At 43.9% G+C, this 25,673-nt stretch overlaps 1 protein-coding gene and 1 long non-coding RNA gene across 2 annotated transcripts in view; both read right to left on the bottom strand.

Annotated features, from left to right (window-relative positions):
• Nucleotides 1-472: 472 nt before the first annotated feature.
• LOC311020850 (uncharacterized protein) overlaps nucleotides 473-25,673 on the bottom strand; it is a 59,346-nt gene continuing 34,145 nt past the window's right edge. The window contains exons 3-4 of the mRNA XM_084021080.1: nucleotides 6,144-6,201; nucleotides 473-2,669 (exon numbers count right to left, since the gene is read on the bottom strand). Coding sequence (XP_083877206.1) covers nucleotides 2,654-2,669; nucleotides 6,144-6,201 — 74 coding nt within the window. The 3' untranslated portion in view covers nucleotides 473-2,653. The remainder of the gene's footprint in view (nucleotides 2,670-6,143; nucleotides 6,202-25,673) is intronic.
• Nucleotides 14,300-22,867, bottom strand: LOC311020885. The gene is made up of 3 exons (XR_014597950.1): nucleotides 22,629-22,867; nucleotides 16,906-17,085; nucleotides 14,300-14,445 (listed from the first exon to the last, which is right to left on the bottom strand). It is a non-coding gene; the product is annotated as an uncharacterized lncRNA (long non-coding RNA).

Genomic DNA, 25,673 nt, shown 5'->3' with positions numbered 1-25,673 from the left:
ACCATGTTTTATGCACATGAGATGTATTTACAAAATGTTGAACTATTTCTTTAAGAATGCTCTTCACAATCTTCACTATACAGTCTACACACCTGTATGTATGTATTTAATAAAGGCACATAGATACAGTGGACCCCGCAGATGAGTGGATTTACATAAAGACATTTTATTAGCATATACATACATCTCTGGTTATAATAATTAGTTATATAATACCAAGAAATCAAAAATAATAATTACTGCAGTTATATATTTATAAAACTAAGCAGATATATGACTCTTGACTGTTAAAAACATAAAGGTCTTTGATAATATATTATAGTTCTTGTCACCAAAGCTTAAAAAGGTTATACGGTATGGATTCAGGATACATGTGTATGATTGTATGTCTGTAGGTCTATGTGTATATTATTATGAGCTCCTGTGTGTGCACCAAGTCGTCATTTTCCACACATCCAGTTTTGGACAACACATCTTGATCAATTAATCCAGGGGCTGGAATCCTGAAAATGCCAGTTCTGGAATGAAATCACCTCCTGTAGTTGGTGAGGACATTTTGGTATTTGTCGTGTCCCCTAATGCTCATCCTGCTGAAGTCAAGGTTTCTGTCAAGAAACATCCCAACCCTGGTGGATCGCTATTGGATGGTTTTTAAACACTTTTTTGACACGAACCTGAAGCTGTGTTGTGCCAAATCTCAACCTTGGATTTGGAGCAACTGTGCTTTCAGTGAAATCTATAAAGAGTATAGAAGGTGTCTGTATGTGGGAGAATTTATTCATCAAATCCAAGAAGTCTCCACTAACCCACCCACAGTAAACAGAGCTTTAGTTCTGTCATCAACTCAAGAGATAGATCGCCGTTTTTATACGACCGGGGAAAGCACATTTAAAAGACGGATGTAAACAAAACATGGAGGAAAGGTGAATCATTGCAGTTGGGAACATCTTTGCGATCAATTCCTGTATATATGACACAAGGTTAAAATACTCTGACACGAAAGTAGAACACTCGAAAACCATGTTCCTCTCTGAAACCCTTAACTTTTCCTGGTGAATGTCTCTTAATTACACAGGGACAAAACTTCACACAGAAGCTATGAATACGTCCAAATATGGCAACTTGACTGTTAGCTTATTTCCACTGAATGGAGGTAAATCTGTGCTGGTTACTGTTACAATTATTCCAAACAATGAGAACAGTTTGTTTGATGAAGGTCTTTAAAGTCTAATTCTGTAGTCTTTATTACAACCTGGCTTTAAGTGCCATCGTTTTCATCACAACTTCTATTAGAAATAATAATAACATTGTACTCATTAACTTTAGGGCTCCAACTGATTATTATTTTCATTATTGTTTATTCTCCCAATCATTAATGTACCTATGGTTACTGAGTCATCATTTGATACATGAAAAGAAAAGTTGAAAAGATTGATGGAGCCCAAGGTGACATCTTCAGATGTCATGTTTATATGTATTAGGTATTCAGTTTACTATTATATATGATGATGAATGATTTTGTTAATTCAGACTCTTATCTATATTCTAGGGTCGGGTACAGTAGCACGGCTAAACCACCTGCTGGGGAATGAAACACAGGCTTTATAGAAACCTCCAGGTTAGCCAAAGCAGCTTCATCCATCAGAGTTCATCCTGTTGCTGCTGTATGTCCATGTGGCTGGTGAACATCTGCACTGCCTTTTATCTGTGAACATCTGCTGACATGCTATATCTGCTTGTGCTAATCCTCATTGTAACAACGGCACCCCAACAGAGCTTTGCTAACGTTGGTCACAAATACATTGCCTTTATGGAAATGTTTCACAATAAAAGCCTTCCAGTGGTTTCACTGAGAATGTGTGGTGTGAGTCATCAGTTAACTGATATTTCGTAGATAAAAGTCGGTCAATTTCATCACCTGTCAACCATTAACCAAGAGGTTAGCTAAGCTGGCTGCTTGTTAACGACCTCTTGTGTTTCTCACCCTGTTGGACCGTTGTAACCATGTTGCCATGTATCCAATGACTATCGTGACTACTAGAGTTCTAGCAATGAGGCTATAAAAACAAGACCATAGTTGTAATAAAACCAACAGAATGATCTTTTAAATAACTCTTCTATCTAACTATTTGAATTGAAAATGACTCAGGTAACTTCCTTTGTGCTTCTTATTCCAGCTCCACAATGACTTTGTAAAAGTAGTTACCATCATCATCATCATCATCATCATCATCATCATCATCACCACCACATGTTTAATGTGATTGTGAAGAGAAGGGGCTGTAACCTTCCATGTACAGGTCTCTGGCTTTCCAAAGAGGTAGGACTAGTTTGTTGGCACACAAAGATTCTCAGCTGTCTTATTTATGTTCTTCTCTTCCTTAGCGATGCAGCGACGACCTCTGCCCGTCCCAACTGTCCATCTCTTCCGCTGGTCCCAGTGAAATGTATTGCATCAGCAGCAGACGGGCCTGAGAGAGTGTTTAGGTAGTTGTTTCACTCCTTTGCTCCTTTGCCCCCACTGCTTGATTTTAAATTTCATGATCACATCTCTATTCAGTTACGCTTTGATACACTTCCATCCGACGAATAACCTTCTTCTGTGTCTGGCATTTGTTGTCACAGCAGCATTTGATCAAGAGGCATGTCGTGGTCAGGAGGCATCAAAGCTGAAAGACAAGAAGGAAACCATGCAGTTAGAGGGTGTGTGTGTGTGTGTGTGTGTCCTGTGCTCAGCAGAATGCAGGTAAAGATGGGGGCTGATTTATTCACCCATTAAGAACTGCTTCATCATTAAATATTAACCCCGCGCCATCACTCACCCTGCGGCCTGTGCATTACAGCAGGGGTCACACCAGGGTGACCTCTCATACACACACACACACACACACACACACACACACACATACACACACACACACACACACACACACACACACACACACACACACACACACACACATTCAATTAGACTTTTCCTAATCTAAGGCACCTTCACCAATTGCTGCATGAGTCAGGGTCGTAGCTTCTGATTGACAACATACAATATGGGTTTTAAGGATGTAATTTATGTTCAATTGTGGAATGCAACATCCTCCTCAGGTATTTAAAAAACAAATTCAATCCTCAGCAATAGTTTTGGCATCCATTCTATTTTCTCAGCATGCCGTTAGCCAATCTGCCAGCCAACAGTGGTGAGCTGCCACAAACAATACAAATTTAGAGCAAATCTCTGTTAAAATGGAGGAGCAGCAGAGCAACGTAAGCCGTCCTGCTGGGCATCGAGCTACATTCTGATGCACTGAAGCTCTAGTCAGTAATTGGGCTACCGTAAATCCTCTAATATAGGCCCAGGCTTTTATTTACTCAAGCGCATCGCGGCCCAGGCCTTTATTGGAAGGAGGCCAGAAGTAGAGACAGGCCCCTATTTCTATTTGAGCAAAACGGACTACCAGTAAAATGAATAAAAACGAGATTTTGTGTCTATTTGAACCTATAAAATACTAGGTGCTCCGCAGCTGCCATATTACAGTAAACAACGTTTACCCCTTGCCAATAGGGGAATTTGACTTGAAGTAGCCGCCTGCAGCGCGCTACCTTACGTGATGTATTGTGGGTTGAAAGCGATGCATGATGGCTAGAATTTGTGTCCGACTTGGCAGCCAACTGCAAAGACGTCACAGGGTCGCGACCATATCACGTGACCCAAAACATCGCGGGAACAAGTTTTTAAGAGCCGTTTCTTGCAGCGCTTGGCAGCGCGGTCTACGGCGGCTGCAAACGACTTGCCCACACCTCCGCTACAGTGGAATGGTTCTTGGTTAAAAGTTCAATGACGTGTGTTCAGGTCCGCAATCGGCTGCCACCTTGTGGTGAAATGACTTGACTTTTTATTTTGGTCGCTTTGATCTCATGGCTTGATCTAAAGTTCTGTGCATTGTGCTGTGAGTAGGCCTATTTATTATTTTTAACATATCCTCTTTGGTTTGCTGCTGTGTTCTATCGCTTGAGCACCATAGTCACGTTGACTTAGTTGTCCGACTTGACGGCGTTGGCTACAGTCTCTTTTAGAGCCCGCCCCCTCAGACACCTGCAGCTCTCGTCGGCGTGATAAGTCAAGTCATGTCAAGCCAAGACCATCCTGAACAAGGCTAGTATTGCGCGCTTGGTGGGCTGCCACTAGGAGAATGATTGACAGGCGCTCTCCATCATACAATCACACGCACACTTCATGGCTGCACCTGATTGGATGATCGCTTTCACAGCTGTCCTGTCTGCTCCCGTTCTCTTTTTTTTATGAAAAAAGTTCACCGAAATGTGTTTCTGAAAACATTTTATGCGAGAAATAAGCTATGCAGTTGCTGAATCTGTCTTTATTTTAGATCGACAACGGTCAGTTTAAAAGATTTTCGAGAGCTTGTGAGAGGCGGCGGCGCCCCGTCTCTCGACACTCCCCGCGACGCGAAGGCATTGCACGGCTTCTTACATACTGTAAATCCTCTAATATAGACAAATGGGAAGCATTGAAATAACGCTGCCTGTGGACACTTGCCCCGGACTCCATTAGAGACCGGCTGTTATTTACCTCCGCCGACAGCGAGACCGGCCGGCCGGTAATAGAATACAGGCCAGTATTAGAGGATTTACGGTAAGTTCACTCTTTAACTGATGTGTTCAAATATAGTCTTGAAAATGTGATCATCTGTGATTGATAATGAATGTGCAGTATATAAACTGTGATGATTTGTTTTGTTCTTATGAGATTTCACTGATGTTGGTATTGACTTCTAATTTTCTGCTATCGTGACATCCGTAATATATAACAGAATACTTTAAGATGTTTTATCCTACATTCAACTTTTAGTAGTGCTTTATTATACACAAATATTCATTATTAAAGATTAATACTCACACGATTTTAAACTATATTGGGGACTTTAAGGTGGATTCTGCTAGTTCCAAGGTCAATATTCTTCTTCATATTAGCGAGCAGATTTATATGTCTGGCACCGTGGGCAAGGCTTCAATACTATATAATAATGTATGAAAGCACAGTGGATAATAGTGATTACTGTAAAATAAAATTGGTACAAAATATATTTTAACAGCCTAAATGATGATAGAAAATGTGAAATATGGCCATGAGTAACATTAAGTCAGATATACATTAATACAAAGTTGAGCTGCACTAATCAATATTATTCCATTAATCCATCCATCCATCCATTGTCTTCCGCTTATCCGGGACCGGGTCGCGGGGGCAGCTGCCTGAGCAGGGACGCCCAGACTTCCCTCTCCCCGGACACTTCCCCTAGCTCCTCCGGGAGGACCCCAAGGCGTTCCCAGGCCAGCCGGGTGACATAGTCACTCCAGCGTGTCCTGGGTCTTCCTCGGGGTCTCCTCCCGGTGGGGCATGCCTGGAACACCTCCCGAGGGAGGCGTCCAGGGGGCATCCGATACAGATGCCCGAGCCACCTCAACTGGCTCCTCTTGATGTGGAGGAGCAGCGCCTCTACTCCGAGCTCCTCCCGCGTGACGGAGCTCCTCACCCTATCTCTAAGGGAGCGCCCCGCCACCCTGCGGAGGAAGCTAATTTCGGCCGCTTGTATCCGGGATCTTATTCTTTCGGTCACGACCCAAAGTTCATGACCATAGGTGAGGGAAGGAACGTAGATTGACCGGTAAATCGAGAGCTTCGCCTTTCGGCTCAGCTGTCTCTTCACCACGACGGACCGATACAACGACCGCATTACTGCAGCCGCTGCACCGATCCGCCTGTCAATCTCACGTTCCATCCTTCCCTCACTCGTGAACAAGACCCCAAGATACTTAAACTCCTCCACTTGAGGCAGGAACTCCCCCCCGACCTGGAGGGATCAAGCCACCTTTTTCCGGTCTAGTTCATTAATTATGGATCAAATGACTAAGAAGCATCTCATGGGAGGAGCCCAGTGTGAATAATGATCAACTCCGTAGTTCCTCTCAGATAGACAGTGTTTTAGTGTTTTGCTTTGTTTTTTCCAGCTCACAAACACTGCTTTCAGCAATAAAGCCGCTGCAGCATTGAGCAGCCAAAGAGCCAAATATTTTACTCACGAGTAGGTGGAGCCCAAAACAGAGCTCAAAGTGTATCTGTGACTCACCTGTCCCAAAGCTTTACACTCCTACAGGAGTTAGTGCAGCAACCAGCAGATATCAGAGCTACAAAAGAAATGAAAAGAAATGATTAATAATCAAATCAATTGCAGTACTCTGTCAAACATGTGCATCAGTGTTTGTGTGTGAAATCACCCCTGGCTGCTGGCTCATCCTTTAAACTAGTGTGATTGGCTGGAGGATAAGCTGGATAAATGCTGGTGTTACTTCCATTAGAAGAACTTGCTCCTTTACAACAATGAAGACCACTGTTTATTTAGCCCAGACCTTCTCTCTGCTTTGGGCGGGGGACAAAGAGAGAACTCTGGACAGCTCGCTAGGCATAGGCATAGGCTTGTTAAGTCTTTGTTTGTCTCTGTCTGGGTTGGGTCCGGATGGTTGATTGATGTAGTTTTGCAGATACGTGAGCTAATGGGTACAAACTCATCATTACTTGATGAGCTTCAACTTGCAATTATTATTCATTAATTACAATCGTCGCATACTTAATTTGTTGAATTGGTTTCCCCTCCATATACCAATGGATTGGTTGAAGAGCTTTTCTGTGGTTGACGATGGCCCTACACGTTATTCCAAACACACTCACAGTGAAAGGTGTAGCTCCTCACTCTGAAACATTTCTTTTTCTGTCAATCTGTTGAGAAACGCGTCATGGACGGGCAGCCACTGGCAGCATTTCCCATTACCCATCATCCTCTCCTGTCCTTAGTTTTTGTGACAGTTACCGGAGATGTGTCAGAATGTCTGAATCTGTTCTGACTACACGGTCTTTCTTAAATGATTGCGCATTCACGTGAGAGGAGCTGCACAGTTTTTTATTGATTATTTGATTATCTTCTATGTTGTCAAGGACAAATGGATGCTGGTTTTCCTTCAGTTCTCCACTTTCTGTATCTCACACACTGAATGATCAGAACCAGCTATGGCAGAGGTTTATACAGATGGCATGATTTACGATCACACCACTGGTAGCTGCAACTTCTTTCAGAGATCGCTTACGATTTTCAGATTTTCAATGAAAAAACTAAAAAACTAAAAACGTTGCCAAAACCTATGTTTTGACAGATTTTACCAGTCAATGCATTCTCAATGCACATTGTAGAGCTCTTATGCTTTAAACTTTATTCAGCATTAAAGTTGCATTTAGGTCCAAAACTGACCCAGAGTGAATGAAGTTACTCTACATGAAAATCACCTCGGCTTTTAGCTAAATTGGAGATCTGTTCTGTTAAATAAACCATAGACTGATTTTCTAATTGGTGGTCTCGAAGCTGCAATACCAGCAGTGAACATGGACTAAAATCAGGACTAAAATAACATAGTAGTGGTCAGGGGTCATTTTTTCCATCATTTGATGGGATTATATACAGGTAAATGTCATGCAGATTAATAATATAGTGAACTATAAATGGAGGCTACCTGTAATATTATACAAGGTTTCCTTCACAGCCAACATGGCACATAGCAAACTTGTGATGAGTTAATTCAACAGTATTCTACATCACCAGCATAGAGGTTCCTGGGGCAAAAAGGTTTCTATGCATCATCTCATTCAGTATGTTCTGCTGTTACATGTGCTGATCTCATGTGGTATCAGAATAATATTATAGAGACTGTCAGTCTGCATCTCCTGGACTGAGAATATTCCTATTCAACACATCCACTTCTGCATCACCAAACCCAGCGTGGCGGTGTGCAAAGGGAGGAATCTGGGAGGTGAACACACAGCTGCTGCTGCACTACACGCCGACTAACTGGAGGCCTGCTGTACATGTTGTACAGCTCCAAGTGAGCATGTGGCAGAGCAGCTGTAGAGAGGAGGAGAAGCTGACCACTGTGGTCATTTATCAACCATCAAATACAGCTTAACCACTGTGTGAGTGTGTGTGTGTGTGTGTGTGTGTGTGTGTGTGTGTGTGTGTGTGTGTGTGTGGGGCTTGAGGGTAATAAATATTCTAATTAGGACAGAACCACTGACAGTTCCTTGGATCAACCTGTGTTACTCCACCTCTCTCTCTCTCTCTCTCTGTTCCATACATTCATACTGCCCTCGTTCTCATATTGACCTGCTTACGCCTCTGGTTGTATCTCAGTGGTCCGTGCTGTCACACACACACACACACACACGCACACACACTCAAAAGCCTCTAGGTTGGTTCACAGCTGCGTGCTCTGCTTCGCTTCATTGCACTGTGTCAGAGAGAGTGATGGACGGAGGATGGAAGGGATGAAGGGAAAAAAGATGTCAGGGGGAAGAAAGACAAGGTGTGTGTGTGTGTGTGTGTGTGTGTGTGTGTGTGTGTGTGTGTGTGTGTTTCCCAGCTTTTTGTTCTGAAACTATATATTTTCTTTGTTGAAGAAGACGGAATCCAGATAACTGTTACTGAGGATCTCTTTGAAGGAGAGGACTGGCCTTCTGTCCACCATCAAAGGGCACACACACACACACACAATAGATAGAGCAGACATGGTCTAGTTTCTGTGCTACACAATCATAACCACCCACACTGCTACACACACATGCACACACACACACACACACACACACACACACACACACACACACACACACACAAGCTGCATCTATTTGAATATGTAACACATAAAAGCACGTTTGGAGCCGACACCTGGACACAAAGGCGTTTTAAATAAGCGCAGATGTGTGATGGTCAGTGTACTCGAATATAAGAGTCCATTAATATGTAAAATGTTGAAATAAAAGGTTGGGGGACAAGGGCTTCAAAGCTGAGTGGAGGTGAATTGACAGGGAAGCAGCTGTTGGCCTAGTTAGCAGCCCTGTCCTTACCATTTTTTTCAGCTGCTTACACACTAAATTCAAAAGTATTACACAGTTAGCAAAACTGTTAACACGAGGAGCAAACCACTAGCTCAAATCAGCAACTATACACACATTATCAACATCAACCTTTTTGCAAAGCAATACACACAGTGATTTGCAAAACACTAAACACACTTGTAAACATTATACACAGAAATCTATCATGATGTCACTCCTTTCAATACCAACGCATTGACTGAAATGACCACACCCTCCAACCAATAGGTTGGTTTCACGTGACGTCACAGTGCTGCATCGCGAACGCGCTAAATCCAGATGGATGGCAGGAAGTGAAGTCTGCCCATAGAACTACCATGTGAAAAAGTCAAGATGCCCATGTTTTGTGTAGTTTACGACTGCTACAATCGTTCTACCCTTGAAAAGGAAATGTTTTTTTTAGAGTACCAAAGGTTGTCATCCATTGAGGTGAGAATTGTAAAAAGCTCACAGAATAACGCCGTAAAAAGTGGATTTTAAACCTACGTCACCAGTTGCCTTCGTCCCCCTAAGTTCAGACTTCGGGATGCCCGTTGCGGTGCTTGGGCCCGTCTTGGGCTCGCCTGCCTCTCTGTTCGGCGGGCTCCCCCCTCCTTCCCCGTACGCGGCTGCCGGTGGACTACCCGTCTCTGTGTTGACCGCGTTACACGTACGCAAGTCCGACGGTGCCGCTCTAGCGGGGGAAACAAGGGCAGCATCGGGGTTCGGCGGGTCGCGTCGGTGGACCCTCCTCCTCCGCCTCGGGGTACCCGATGCCAAGGTCCGTGAGACTCCTCCTGGAGCCACGTCCCTCGCTCCAGAAAACTCACTCATCTTCATGAGGTACGGGTCACGCCCAACATATTTACTTACTAATTGTTTGTATCGTATTCTAGAAACTGGCTCTAAATCCCTACAATACGGACTCTCTGGAACGGTTTGGAGTCGGCATTTTTACTTCCGGACAGCCATTTGGAAATTGCGCCCCTTAACGCGTCATCACAATCACGTGACTGGAACCAAGCTATTGGTTCCGAACAGCCAATCAGGTGTGCAAACACTTGTTTTTAATTATATTCACATGAATCAGGCTTATAAACACTATCAAAAGCAGCAGGTGAGTTCACCTGTCTTCAACCACAATGGATAGAGTCAGAGGGGGAAGAGGAAGAGGCCACGCCAGAGATTTATGAGGTGGTCAAAGAAGGGGACCAAATTTCCCCTTCTTTTACCACCTTATAGGAAATCTCAGCAAATTCACTGTAGCAAGCATGATAAGGACATTTCGACTACAAAACAGGTAAAACTATCATCATATTAAAAATATCTGTGTTTCAGTAATCAACTGCTTATAGTACTGTAGTATTTAACATGTAGATAGAGAAAGATAGTTAGATACTTTATGTGAAATTTTTCTACACATGATTGAGGGTGGGCAACAACAAGAGGGAAGGGGTCCCATGTTCACAGACCAGCAACAGATAGAGAGAGGGGGATTGGGGCGAGCGATCGCCGAGCAGTTTGGGATCGGGGATCTGCAGTCGGGGTGAGAGAGAAAGTCCCGGATGATGCACTGCATGAAAAGTCGGATTTTCGTCCCTGTAAACGCCCGAAAATCTCCCTAATTTTCGGGAGTTAACGACAATTTACAGGCTGCGAACGCCGCGTTCGTCTGTGCCGAAAATTGTCGGAAATGAACCACAGCGAAGGCTCTAATTAGCATATGAATAGCGGCGAAACCCCGCCTGGCCAGAGATGGCTTGAATATCCTCACTCAGGATTGGATGAAACCACTAGTTTTAAACAAGAATAATCACTAGTGATTGGTTGGCAGATCTATCACTATATATATATATACATATATATATATATATATATATGTACATATATATACATATATATATATACACATATATATATATATACATATATGTTTATATATATATATGTATATTTATACATACACACATATATTTATTTTTATTTATTTATATATTTATAAATATAAATATGAATGAATTTATTGAATTGCCAGGAGGAAGTATTCAAAGAAAGAGCTTTATTGACAACACAACACACAACTGTACAAATTTGCCCACACAACAAACAAATGAACTGGCGACATTCTGTCCGAATTTGGTCAATTTTACAGCCGCCTGCGGTGCGTGGCCCTGTACTTGGGAGTCTTCTCTAATCGCGACTGTAGAGTCGCACAGAGCTCGGTGAGCTCCTGGCTACGAGAGGATGGAGGTCGCACAATCCATCCAGACACCCCGCCAACGACGCCGTCCTCCTCATCAGACATGTCTGTGGTGGCGCACTTCCAACGGTCCACCTCATCGCCAGCAAGCACACTCCGTCTCGCTTCCAGCAGCTGTAAAACAATCAATAAAGACAATCAGTACTGCGCGATGCACTGCGCATGGACACAACACATCTATTAATGCACCTGAAAATAGGTTTAGGTAGGTTTGGTCACATTGACCAAAAACGGATCTAATAAGTCTTACCCTCTTTCTCCTGGAACGACTCCGAGCTGACGTCTTCACAGCTGACGTCTTCACAGCTTCCGCCTGCGATGCGAGATCAGGCTGTGTGTGTCTGAAGCTCCTGCGTACCGTTTCATAGTATGTCTTACAGGCAGCTGGAAAACAATTAAATGAGTGGTATGAATAAGAAAACTTAAGCCACAGTAAAATTAAAACAAGGAAGAAGAAAACAGTAAAAGTTACTTACACACAATGGCGTCACTATCAGCGTCATAGAAATCCGGACTTGCGGACAAAGCTCCGAGCAAGTAAGAGGTCACAGCTTCGTTATGAGGCGAGGTTCGTCCGTGAAAACAAAATGAACAGTTAAGATCGGTATCTACTGTTAACGCATCTATTTCCTTATACAGCAGAATGAAAGCATATTCTTTAAATCTTACCTTTGCTCCGGTTCGTAGCGCCTACAATTCGTCTCCGAGTTGTGAAGACGGCGTACTGCTTCCTGTAAAAGACCAACAACATACACTTAACAAAGCAACTTAACGTTACACTGGTTCCTCTCTCTTGTTCTTTTACAAGGCTACTATGCTACTTTTAGCTTGGACTATTAGCTTTTAAGCTACTTTTAGCTTGGGCTTGCTTTGCTAATTTTAGCTTAGCTAGCAGTCACCGAACATATTCTTACCGCAATCATCCTGAGAGTCTCCAGCAGTCCTGGATATAAGAATTATAACATTTAAACCACATTTTCTTAAGTGAAGCCTCTCAGAGCAGCATCCCTGCTGCCGGTGAACGTGAACGTCTCCTCATCATTCCCCCCACTGAATGAGGCGCCCGGTGTCTGCATCCGTCCCTTTAACGGACAACGGTGCACGGCGTTATTAATCACCGTTAGTAAATATATAACCACGGTTTAACATAAGCACTATATTATTAGTTAACGTCGGTAAAAACGGCACATTTTCCGCTTCGCTTGCGCTCGCTAACCTCTATAGTAAATTACCGTCAGTAGGCTAGCCGGCTAGCAGGACCTTCGATTCGTAACGTTAACGTACAATGCCAACAACAATAAAGTAACGTTCATTATCAATACGATTTAAAAGTCAGCTGGAAACATAAAAGTCATGTTACAGTATACTTACATGTGTACGCGGTTTGTGTCGGGCTCCTCGCCAGAATCACCGCAGTCGTCCGCCATTATCCAAAACTTGTGAAGTCAGACGAGCAGCAATGCATTTTGGGAAGTTGAGTAGATTTAGCAAGGTCCGCTGTACTCAGAAATTCTTGCCAATGCAGTATACATCCGGGCATTTCTCGCGTGCACAAATTCACATACTATTAGGCTCGTTCGGGATGGTCTTGGCTTGGCTTGACTTGACTTATCACGCCGACGAGAGCTGCAGGTGTCTGAGGGGCGGGCTATAAAAGAGACCGTAGCCAAACGCCGTCAAGTCGGACAACAAAATCAACGTGACTATGGTGCTCAAGCGATAGAACACAGCAGCAAACCAAAGAGGATATGTTATATATATATATATATATATATATATATATATATATATATATATATACATTAATACACACACACACATACACACACACGCAAGGCAACATGTGGAAGGCATTATTTTTTCCAGTATATTTGTATTATCATTCTATGTTTGTATTAACCAGACCTCACATATAATAGGCCTACTCACAACACAATGCACGGAACTTTAGATCAAGCCATGAGATCAATGCGACCAAAATAAAAAGTATAATTTCACCTCAAGGTGGCCGCCGAGTGCGGACCTGAACACACGTCATTGAACTTTTAACCAATGAGAACCATTCCACTGTAGCGGAGGTGTGGACAAGCCAGTTGCAGCCACCGTGGACCGCGCTGCCAAGCGCTGCAAGAAGCGCCTCTTAAAAACTTGTTCCTGCGATGTTTTGGGTCACGTGATATGGTCGCGACCCTGTGACGTCTTTGCAGTCGGCTTGCTAAGTCGGACACAATTCTAGCCATCATGCATCGCTTTCAACCCACAATACATCACGTTAGGTAGCGCGCTGCAGGCGGCTACATCAAGTCGAATTCGCCTATTGTATGTGAACGCACTACGTACTCAAATTTACGTCACAATTAAGTACGAGTAGGACGTTAGTATGGCATTTCGAACACAGCCGAGATCTATGATCTATGAACCCATCCTTGACCCTCTAGCAGAACTACGACCAGCCATTATAAAGCAGTTTATAGTTGTTAATGTTGTGTTAAAAGGAGACTGGGGTAAGATGAGCCATTTTTCATATTTAGGATCACTACATCAAGGCAATCATAGTTTTGTTGCTAACTAATATATCTGCATATATTTCAGGATGTTGTGGAAACAAACAGAATGAGTGTAAACATAACTGTTTCGATAATATAGCATGTCCAAAAAAAGTGGTCTTGTGGCACAACTTACCCCGTGTATGGGGTAAGTTGAGCATAGAAGCGGGGTAAGTTGAGCCATATCCCTACTCCCCCCACCCTCCTCCCCACCTCCACCCAGCCCCTCCCTCACCTACTCCATCCCTAAATAACAGTCACTTCTTCACATTCATGTGTATTTTTATTTATTATACACAATTCAACAGGCACAATAACTTTTTTTGCATATTACTGCTAAACAGCTGTTTTGTAACAAAAACATTTTAACACGAGAATGCCTTAAAGTGCGCTTAGGAAGAGAACAAGTGAGAATGCCTTAAAGTGCGCTTGGGAAGAGAACATTAACAGCTGTGTTTTTGGAAAGAAAACACTAGAACTGAATCCTTGGTCCAGAATCATAGTTTCTTGGTGTCCTTGCTGACAGTAACATCAATTATGGACTAGTAACACATTTTAACAATCTGAACTTAAACTCTCATCCTCTCATCATCCCTCCTTCATTCCTCTATCTATCCTCTCTTCTCCATCTTCGTTAAACTCCTCCCTCCATCTTCCTCTCGTTCCATCTATCCCCATCCCTCCCTCGATCCATCCATCTCCCACCTCCGCTTTTACTCAATATTCCACCTGTCGAGGTTGCAGGGGAATACAAACTGCTGGGACCTCCTTGCTGTGCCACCAGCCCTGTGAGGTTTGGGGAGTTTTGCGATTACATCGCATCTTGGGAAGAATCCTTCATCTTTCTCTTTGAAAGTAAGGGTGGGTTTACCATAGCCAGCTTTGCCTCTTCTCAAGAACTTACACTCTAGATCATTGCCTTCAATCTTCTCCAGCAAGCCAATGTAGCGGTAATTTCTTGATTTGCCCTTAAAGTTTACAACCACAAAGTCGCCCACCGCAAGCTCAGTATTTTCTTCAGCACTCGTGTCGGACTCGGAACTCTCACAGTCTGTGTCGAGTGGAATCATGGTGTCACTCTCTGAGCTGCTTTCCATGATGGGCTGTTGTTTTTTTTGTTTTTTTGCGCCCTGTTTCTTGATGCTTGATGTCTTCTTCTTGAGAAGTTCTCCAGCCTTCTTCTTTTCTTTTTCTTTGTGACTTGTTTCCAACAACAACTTCTCAGGTGTGTCAGTCAAGATTCGTGTCTTCACCTTTGTATGTTTTCTTTTAGGCTTTGTTGCCGTCACCTTTGGGAATGGCATTATTTCTACTGGAGATACGTATCCTGGATGGCTGAGAGAGACAGCACTATCAGAAAGTGATGATGACTCAGTTCCTGTGCCACTAGGTGCTGGTGCTGGTAGGTCAGTTGAGGTAGATGGCTGGTCAGATTGCTCGTCAGGGTTGGGTCTGTCTGTGACCATGGATGGTGCATAGGCTTCCTGTGGGAAGATATCCCGATTGAAAGGAAAGATACCAGTGGACCTGAATCCTGACAGGATGTTTCTTGGTGTCATTGCTGACAGGAAGGTCTCATGCACAATCTCTGGGATGGCATAAATGGAAGCAGTTTGTCCAGGGTGGGTTCGCATCCAACTGTCCATGGCCTTGTTGTAATATGTCTTGAATGGCCCATAGACCGATACATCCAAGGGCTGCATTTTATGGGATGTATGAGGTGGCAAAGTGAGCATCACGATCCCATTCTCCCTTGCCATCTGCACAGACTTCAGTGAGACGTGTGCCGAATGGTTGTCAAGGATCAGTAGTAGTGGATGATCCTTGGAGCAGTTTGTTTGTTGGATAACATGCTCCAGGTACATGCAAAACACCTCCTCATTTATCCAACCAGATTTTGTTGCGGTCCCGATTGATCCAGTCGGTGATCCTCTGATAAAGTGCTCATGGTATTTGACACGCGGGAAAATGAACATGGGGGGGATTGTGTTCCCTGTAGCATTGACAGCACACACTACCGTTACAAGCTCTCCTCTTTCACCAGATGTTACTGAGCCAACTTGCTTTTTCCCCATCTGTGTCACAATTTGCTTTGGCTTCTGTACAGTTGTTACGCCTGTCTCATCCATATTATAAATCATGTTCGGAGGGAACTTGTGTCTGAAAAGAGGACAAATTTTACATTTTACATTTTAGAGGACAAATTCATTTCTGATTAGACTACAAAAATTATTTCTCACATCAAGCATCAAATACCTGTCCATCACTGATGCCAGCTTATCAAAGAACAGGGTGACATTGTGTTCATTGAAGGCAGTGGCCCTTGCCAAGGATGTGGCCTCTGGTGTCCGACATGATAGATGTTGTCGGTTTTTGAACAACTCAAGCCAATCCACTCCTGGAAAAAAGTTATCTTAATGACTCCAATAATATTTTTCTACTAACATATCAATTCCTTAATTTCCCAGCTTGGGATCAATAAGGTATATCTATTCTATTCTATTCTATTCTATTCTATTCTATTCTATAATTGAGTTTGCTTGAATTTTCTTAGCTAGCTGGCTGGTTGGCAGTAATTCTGGGAGATAACCTTGCATATTTAGATAGATCTCTATGTTCAATATCTGTTAGGTTACCTACCTGCTCGTTCTTCTCTTGACCAGCTGTCTGGCACAGGGATGTTGTTTCGCTTTGCAAACTCATAGGCAAGTTCTCTGCATTTGAGAGTAGTAAGCCCATGAAACTGGTCTGCAAGATTCTTAATATGTTTGGCAAGTTCAGACTCCATGCCATCTGAGAGAATCCTTTTAGCCTCTGCTACTCCATCATAGCCTGTCTTTTTCAAAGGTACATTTTCTTTTTTGTCAATGTATCTCTTCAGTGTCATTCTGTCTATTTTGGCATCCTTTGCTGCTGCTCGAATAGACTTCCCTTCTCTCACTTCACTGGTGGCTCTTTCAAGAACATCAGTGGTGGCTCCCCTGCTAGTTTTGCGCTTATATACACGAGGCATGATGTCCACTCTGTAATCATATAAATGCAGAATCTTGATTTAATATTTAAGACATATAGGCTAGTAGGCTACAGCCAAAATACACTTCTTAAGTGTAAGGGGTAAGTTGAGCCACTGGCTCAACTTACCCCTGGCCAAATGGCTCAACATACCCCAGAGCTACCATTTTGACTTTATTAGTCCCCACAGCTAAAATGGTGCACTGTTATGCTAGGTTTATGACCTCATGTTGTAGCTCATAGATACCACAATTGATGTATAAAACAAATTTAAAATTATCTATTTTGGTCTAAGCCTGTTCCATGGCGGTCCTATTTTTGAAGAAAAGGCTGAAAACGACATACCCAAAGTAAAATGGTTACTGTTCTTGAACCCCTATGACTACAGACACAAAGCTGAGCATTCCTGAAAGCTAACCCTTTGAAGTTTCTTCTCCAAGTGTCAGATTTACTCTAAGTGTTACTGACACTGAGTTACTACAGCTCAAACATTGTGGAAATTTTAAATTTTTTGCCTTGCCTAATTTTTTTTAAATTTTTGAGTGAAAAAAGATAGCTGTGGCTCTGGTATTTAGGCCTAAAAACTGAATGAAGCCACAGCCACAAGCCTTACCAACAACTGGTAGAAAGTGGATAAAAATACACCCAAAAATGAGCGTTTGGCAGTCGTTTTTGTAGAGCAATGTCAGACGGAGTTGCATTTGGCACAAAGTGTGCCAAATTGTGCCAGATTGTGCCAAATGAGATTATGGGTATTTTTAGGTTCATAATTCTACTTTTTTTGTTTATTCCACCAGTTCTGCAACTACTACTAATACAACTACTAATAAAACTAATAAAAAAAATATTTTTTTATGTTTTTTTTTATTTATTTATTTATTTTTTTGGTATTTCTCAGTTACCCAAAACATCTCCAAAAGTGGCCAAATGAGCTTATCATTATCCAAATGAATGTTATGTGACTGAAAAACATACCAAACATAACCATTTAGGTAGAAGAATAGTCAAACAATAACTTCTTTACTTCTTGAAATGCTATATTTGGTAAAAAGTGAAAACAAGTGAACAAGTAACACATTTCAATTTACACTATAACTTGTACAATATAATAAAGTATTGCACCAAAAATGTGTGTAAGAACAGTGCAAAAGAAGTAAACACAAATACTTTGCAATAATTGCCAAAAAAAAGAAACAAAAAGTATTGCACCCAAATATATTTACATACAACTGTTTACAGTTGTTTCAGAGGTCATTGCTTCACAGGTTCAAATCGTGCCAGGCATTGAAGCAATTATGCTTCGGCAATATGCACAATGGTACATCACAGGTCACACATATCAGGGGCGTCTTCTGATGGCAGTACTTGCATTTGCGCCTTCCTGACGTGCTGTCCCCTGAAATGTACATTGGTTTGTGCAAAGCACCAGGAGGAGCAGGGGGAGGTGGTGGAGGGACAGCGGTGGATGCTGATCCACTCTCGAAGAGCTCCAACACAAGTGTCTCCCGGAATGCTTTCTGGGTAAGAGCTTTTTCTCTTTTCACCTTGGCCAACTCCTTGTGAATGATGTAGGCATTCACAACTGCAATGTCAACAAAGTGGTAAAAAAAAGTCCTGTACCATTTTTTTGTTTTGTGGAGGACATTGTAGTACCCAATAAGGGCATCCGAGAGATCCACTCCCCCCATGTTCTTATTGTAATCCTTCACTGCTGCAGGAACAGGGATATTCATGACTGTCCACTGTCCATCACGTCCCTTCACCTTCCTTTGGACAGTGTCTCCTGCGAAGGCTCTGTGCATGGTAGTGCACATGAACACTTCCCGTGTGTCCTTCCATTGTACAAACAGCAGGTCACCATCCCTGATCCAGCGCAGACTTCCTCTGGGAGCTTTTTTGGACAAGGCGTTCAGCGTTGTTCTTGGAAAGCCAATTATGTTAGTCCGGATGGTGCCACAGGCCTGTATCTTTTTTAGGAGGAGGTTCCTAAAAAGTGTGGGGCTTGTGTAAAAGTTATCCACAAATAGCCTGTAGCCTGTGCCCAATAACTTATCTCCCTGAAGGGTCATAACAGAGTCATGACTAAGACCCTTGCCCTCCCGGGCAGAGGATTTTCCTTCGTACACAAAAAAGTTCCAGGTGTAACCGCACAGGGAGTCAGCCAGGACAAAGAGTTTGTATCCCCATTTAGTCGGTTTGTCCTTCATGTACTGTTTGATTCCAATTCTGGCCTTTGATGCCACCATTCTCTCATCTATTGAAATGTTCTGAAATGGCTGAAAATGACTCAAGCAGGCTTCCCTAATGCTGTCGTACATTGGCTTGATTTTACATAACCGGTCAAAGGCTGCTGTTCCTCTCTTCTTTTCATTCTCAGCATCCACCTTTGGATCACTGAGACGGAGAGCGTAAGTGATGTCCATGAATCTCCTGCATGACATGACCTTCATGGGAAATGGCAGGCTGTACAGCTTGGACCTCCTCCAGTAATCAGTAAACGAGTGGCATTTGGTAAATCCCATGTAAATAACCAGTGCCAGAAAAGAGTACATGTCTTGTAACGTGATCTGATGCCATGGCCTTGCTTTCCCCTCCTGTTTCTTCGAACCATAGGCATTGGAGTGGGTCAGAATTGTTTGCAGTATTGTGGTGGACATGAAAAGCCGAAACAAATCCAGTGGACTGTAGGATGCAGTCGAAGACACCTGTGGTCCTGGTGCTCTGGCAGGCCTGAAGACTGGCTGTGGTGGCTCAACATCTTCCTCACTGCCATCATGCCATCTGTCCTCAGAGGTGGTGGTGCTGGTGGAAGCAGTGTGTTGTCTGCTTCCTCTTCCCCTGCCCCCCCTTCCTCTCTTGACCTCCCCTTCGCACCCCTGGCAGCAGTTGAGGGGGCCTTGGAGACAGTAGCAGCAGCGGGGATTGGTGGTATTGTGGAGGTGGAGGGCTCTTCAGAGGGGGAGGTGGTGGCCCGTGAAGAACGGCTACGCTTCCTCAGTGGTGTGTCATCATCATCGGATGACTCATCTGATGAAGGGCTGTAAAATATCGTTATAAACAACCATTAGCTATATGACCATTATATAACTGACCCTCTGATTGAGGTGCAGTGACTGTAGTAATGTAAATGAGCACATATTGTCTAAATTAGCACATATTGTCTGTGATCCCCCCAAGTTCCAGGTAACCATAGTATTGTAAATGAGCACATATTGTCTAAATTAGCACACATTGTCTGTGATCCCCCCAAGTTCCAGGTAACCATAGTATTGTAAATGAACACATATTGTCTAAATTAGCACATATTGTCTGTGATCCCCCCAAGTTCCAGGTAACCATAGTAATGTAAATTAGCACATATTGTCTAAATTAGCACATATTGTCTCTGATCCCCCCAAGTTCCAGGTAACCATAGTAATGTAAATGAGCACATATTGTCTAAATTAGCACATATTGTCTGTGATCCCCCCAAGTTCCAGGTAACCATAGTATTGTAAATGAACACATATTTTCTGTGACCCCCACCCACAAGTTTCAGGCCTCTACTCCAGTAAACACCTCTGTATTCCCAAGTATAGACACTGTGTACATTCATAAATACCTAGGAATATATTGGCTGGCTGGAAAATCGATAGTTTATAGTAATATATAAATCATATTATTTATTTTTATAAATCGACATCATGAGAGTAAGTACAAAGCTATGACAGTTGAATAACATCACCTTTGTATTCATCACATTTGTGGGATATGTACATGATACATATCCAGGCCCGGAGTGGCTAATCGGGAGGACCGGGACAATTCCCGGTGGGCCGGTTTGACTTTTGGGCCGCGAGGGCCGGTGTTCAATTATTATTTTTATTTATTTTTGTGCTGGTGTTCAGTCATGGCACTGAGTGGAGTGGGTATCACGTGTATGCTTCGCGGGGATTCCCGCAGGTAAATAGACACAAGAACCCAGCCGAACTCTCGGCCCTGATGCCCCCAGACCATGGTGAAAAGCCCGCGGTCCTCACTAAAACACAGGCCCGCCCAGGTCCACAAGAGTCCACACAGGCGGACTCTCCGTCGAACGCGAAACGCCAAGACGCGCCGCACGCAAACCAGCCGGGAAACAGACAGCTGAACACGGCCGAACTATGGGCACTTGTGCCCCCAAGGCTGTGTGAAAAGCCCGTGCAGCTCCGGCCGGTCCAGGTCCGCGCCACGCCACAATTACGCACAGCGAAGCCGGACTTCTGCTCCGTCCGTACACACGTAAAACACTCGGACGCGTTGCGGGGATTCCCGCAGGTAAATAGACACAAGAACCCGGCCGAACTGTCGGGACTATCACACTCAGAGCTGGCTGAAAAGCCCGCGGACATCGGTCAAACACCGGCCCGCCCAGGTCCACAAGAGTCCACACAGGCGGACTCTCCGTCGAACGCGAAACGCCAAGACGCGCCGCACGCAAACCAGCCGGGAAACAGACAGCTGAACACGGCCGAACTATGGGCACTTGTGCCCACAAGGCTGTGTGAAAATACACGGAATTACAAGGCTTTAGAGAACAGTGCGCTATTGTATGCTTAACATGTAAAGTTATAATTACATTATTTTAATATAATAGGTCGTGATCTAAAGTGGGCCGGTCTGAGGTATGAAACTCCAGGGCTGAAAATGAGTCCCACTCCGGCCCTGTACATATCCCACAAATTCACATAGCACTTTTATTTTGGAAAATCGAGCCTACTCCTTATTCATAAACGCATTGAATAATAATATAATAACATTTTGAAAATGTATTTAGACACTTACCGATCTAGCAACGCATCAAGTCCTTGGACAAACACGTCCTCCTCTGTCGAATCAATGCTGCAGACGCTCCCGGCAGATTCATCTTCTGATATTTCTTTGTCACTGTCCCGGGTGACAAAGTCTAAGGCGTCTCCAAGGGAATACCGAGTCTTTCCTTCCATTGTAAAATGCTCAAAACAATCAAAAGGAATAGTAAACGGCAGCCTTCTGTAATGCGCGCACGAGACTCCGTGCGTAAAGTCTCAGATGACAAGTGTAGTTTACGCGTTCGCTGTGCCTCTCACACTCAAGCCTTCTACCCCCATGCAATATACCGTTGGAATCGTAAGCTCATTGGCTATAAGACCTGTCAGTCAAAAGCCGGGGACTTTTTTACTCCTCTGCTATTGGCTCTCTGTATCTGGAGATTACGCGTGGTTGGTCAGCGTCATTTGACGCGAGCCAGTGAAGCACTGGCTCGCTTGATGGACAGTTTGTTCAGCCAATTCGGATCGCAGAATCATGGAAGGGGGCTTGTTTTGTCCAGAAGACGAAGACGAACATGGCAATAGCAAACATCCATTGTTAGCCCTTCGTCGAACAGCGGTAAAAAGCGATAAACAAATAAAAACAACATCTTGTTCAGAGACTCACAATGTCAACACATGGCGTGTTATGGATGATTACCGGAGATCGCGTGCTTGTGGGACTAAATGAAGTGGATACTTTTGTTCGTTGGACTCTTACCTTTCTGTGGATATGAGGATTATCAAGCTACATGTTTTTTTTAGACTTCGAGACAGCTCCAAAGGTAGGAAACGCCGGTCTTGTTATTGTTTTTTTTCTGTGCACTCCTTACACACACGCTGTGTTTGCTTTTGATGTGTCTCCGTGAGCCTAAAACGGCTGGCTTTGTTCGATTCACGAGACTCGCAGCTTTCAAATGATGTATAATATGACGCAGATGCATTCAAAATAATATGCGATTAAACGGAATGAATGCCAAACGAGTGAAAAACGACCCGACGTGGGGCCGGTGAAAGTAGACAGGCTAAACACAATTCTGATGAAACTTATGATAGACTCAATTCACTTTCAAGAGTGAAAAATGTGTTTCTGGGAATAAATGTCTAACCACTTTACCCATGTGGTTCTTACCTTCACAGACTCCATGAAATGATGCCTCCCTCCTAAATATTTGGTCACATGATCAAAGTTTTTTACCGTTTCCTAGCAACAAGGGGTGGCTCAACTTACCCTTTGGCTCAACTTACCCCAGTCTCCCCTACTGCATTTAAACATGTTACTGCGCAAGTTTCCTGGCTTCATCCCCATCCGGACAGACATTTTTATGGAAAGCCAATAGAAGTTTGGAGCTTGCAGGGAACAGACACGTCATACCCAGCATCATTTCTGCCTGTTGAGCGCATTGCTGGGAGATGTGTGGTTAACACATCCACTGTGCATTTAAGCAAGACCAAAGAAAGGGTCACTGTAGCCATGCCACTATGCACAGTGGTTGAGCTCTAGGAGACTGTGATGTTGTTTGCATGAATGTACATTTTACCTTTGTGGCAAAGCCTGATTAAAAGTAATAACTGATTTGCATTTGTATAGCTCACAGCATTTTCATTTACATGTTAAAGCCTCCCCTAGGATTACGGGGAGGGGGGTCATGGGGGGACAACTGCCAAGCAAGGCCCACGTCAATTCCCGGCAATTTACGTCAGTTTTCGGTGTTTCCTGCAAATTGCCGTTTGCAGTCGTAAACCTGAACTTCCACGTCAATTTACAGGGCCGCTAACTGACGAAAATCCCACTTTTCATGCAGTGATGATGGCACACCACTCGTCGTCCTCGGTGACTTCAACATCCACCCGGGAAAGCTGCACTCATCTGAATTCATTGACTTCTTCTCTGACCTTACACTCTCCCCCTCTCCACCCACTCACCGGGCCGGGAACCAACTTGACCTTGTCTTCACAAGATCCTGTGGCATCTTGGCACTCTCTGTTACCCCTCTCACCGTGTCCGACCACCACTTTGCGACTTTCTCCCTCCCCATGAAGTCCACCACATCCCTCCCCTCTACGCCTCAAACTGTCACCAGACGCCGCAACCTGAAATACCTCACTCCCTCCGCTCTCTCCTCAACTGTTATTTCCTCACTACCATCCACAGAACAGTTCTCCTTAATGCCTACTGAGAAAGCCTCCTCCATCCTGATGTCCTCACTCTCCTCTTCTTTGGACACTCTCTGTCCCCCAATCTCACGACCTGCGCGATCATCTCCCTCCCCTCCCTGGCTGTCTGAACCTCTGCGAACCAACAGATCATTGTTGCGAGCGTCAGAGAGAAAATGGAAGAAATCGGGCCAAGATGAGGACCTTGCTCACTACCATCACCTCCTCTCTGACTTCACCTCAACTGTTTCGGCAGCTAAATCTGCCTTCTACCTGACAACGATCAACTCTCCTGCCTCCAACCCCAGGAAACTCTTCTCCATGTTCTCCTCCCTCCTCACCCCTCCTACCCCCCCCCCCTCCTTCCTTACTGCTGATGACTTTGCAACTTACTTTACCAAGAAATGAAATGACATCAGCTCCTCATTCACGCCTATTCCCTCCCAGAAAACATCTCCCCCAACTCTCAACTCTGATGGCCTTACCAGCTTTAGCCCCCTCACCTCTGAACACGTTCACGCACTTGTTACATCTAACCGTGCCACCACCTGCTCCCTTGACCCAATTCCCTCCTCTCTTCTCCAAGACATCTCACACGACATCTTGCCATTCCTCACCACCCTGATCAATTCCTCCCTCACCTCAGGTGTCATTCCAGCGGCTTTTAAGACTGCTACAGTGAAGCCTCTCCTTAAAAAACCCACCCTAGGCGCTACTGACATCCAAAGCTACAGACCTCTGTATCTCTTCTTTCATTCCTCTCTAAAACCTTGGAACGTGCCGCCTACAACCAACTGTCATCCTATCTCTCGCAGAACAACCTCCTTGACCCTAATCAATCAGGATTCAGTGCTCACTCCACTGAGACGGCCCTCCTCACAGTGACCAAGTCCCTGCGAGACGCCAGAGCCTCATCACACTCCTCCGTTCTCATTCTCCTCGACCTATCTGCTGCATTCGACAAAGTCAACCACCAAATCCTCCTCTCCACCCTGGCTGAACTTGGCATAACTGACATAGAAGAAGACAAAGAGCTGTAACCTCCAATGAAATAAGGGCCACACTTCTAGACCATGTTGTGGATCCTGCCGTTTACCATCTGGAACTCAAAATGTAAACCTATATGCGCCTGTATTACAGTTTGTTCCAAATGGTAAACGACAGCAGACACAACTGAAGTCACATATGCAAAACTCTAGGAAGACATAGAAGAAGACAAAGAGCTGTAACCTCCAATGAAATAAGGGCCACACTTCTAGACCATGTTGTGGATCCTGGTCTCTAATTGACAGAATGGGTTGAGGGCCACACTTCTAGACCATGTTGTGGATCCTGATACCACACCTCCCACCCCCAGCTCGTACCACTTCATCTGCATTCATTATTTAATAGGCTTCGCTGTGCAGTCATATCGTCGCATGCTTATGTAATATTTCTTAATAATCGGAGTAATAGTATTGCTCAAAATAGTTCTAATTCCAAGCACATATACTTAACAAGCAATTGGTAATTTACCGACCAGCAGACACAGCAACATTACTTTTGATTTGCAGTTGTGTTTGTGGCAACTCGGGAATAGAAGTCCAATATTTATTGTCTGTATTTTAGGTTGGATCTCTACCAACCCCTGAGACAAGTTCACCAGCTAGTTGCTAACTTTCTCTGCCAAGTTTGATGAGAGAGCTGAGACTAAACAGAACCGTGTTACGTCCTCTTCCACCTCTGGGTGGTGTAGTTGTCCCTGTTTGTATTTTCTTTTGGCTCTCTGCAAATTCCTAATGTGTTTCAGGTGTGAATCTTGATTGTAGGGTGGAGCCAATACCTACAAAAGCAGGTGCTTTTGCAGTGTTGGGATCTCTCTCATCCCAAATGTCTTGCATGTAGTTTTGGCCTGCTTTTGGTTATCTTTTCTCTAATCC

The sequence above is a fragment of the Eutrigla gurnardus genome (assembly GCF_963514095.1).
Source record: "Eutrigla gurnardus genome assembly, chromosome: 11".
Lineage (NCBI taxonomy): Eukaryota > Metazoa > Chordata > Actinopteri > Perciformes > Triglidae > Eutrigla > Eutrigla gurnardus.
Note: the sequence above shows the minus strand (reverse complement) of the source record. Positions and strands in the feature narration are given on the sequence as shown.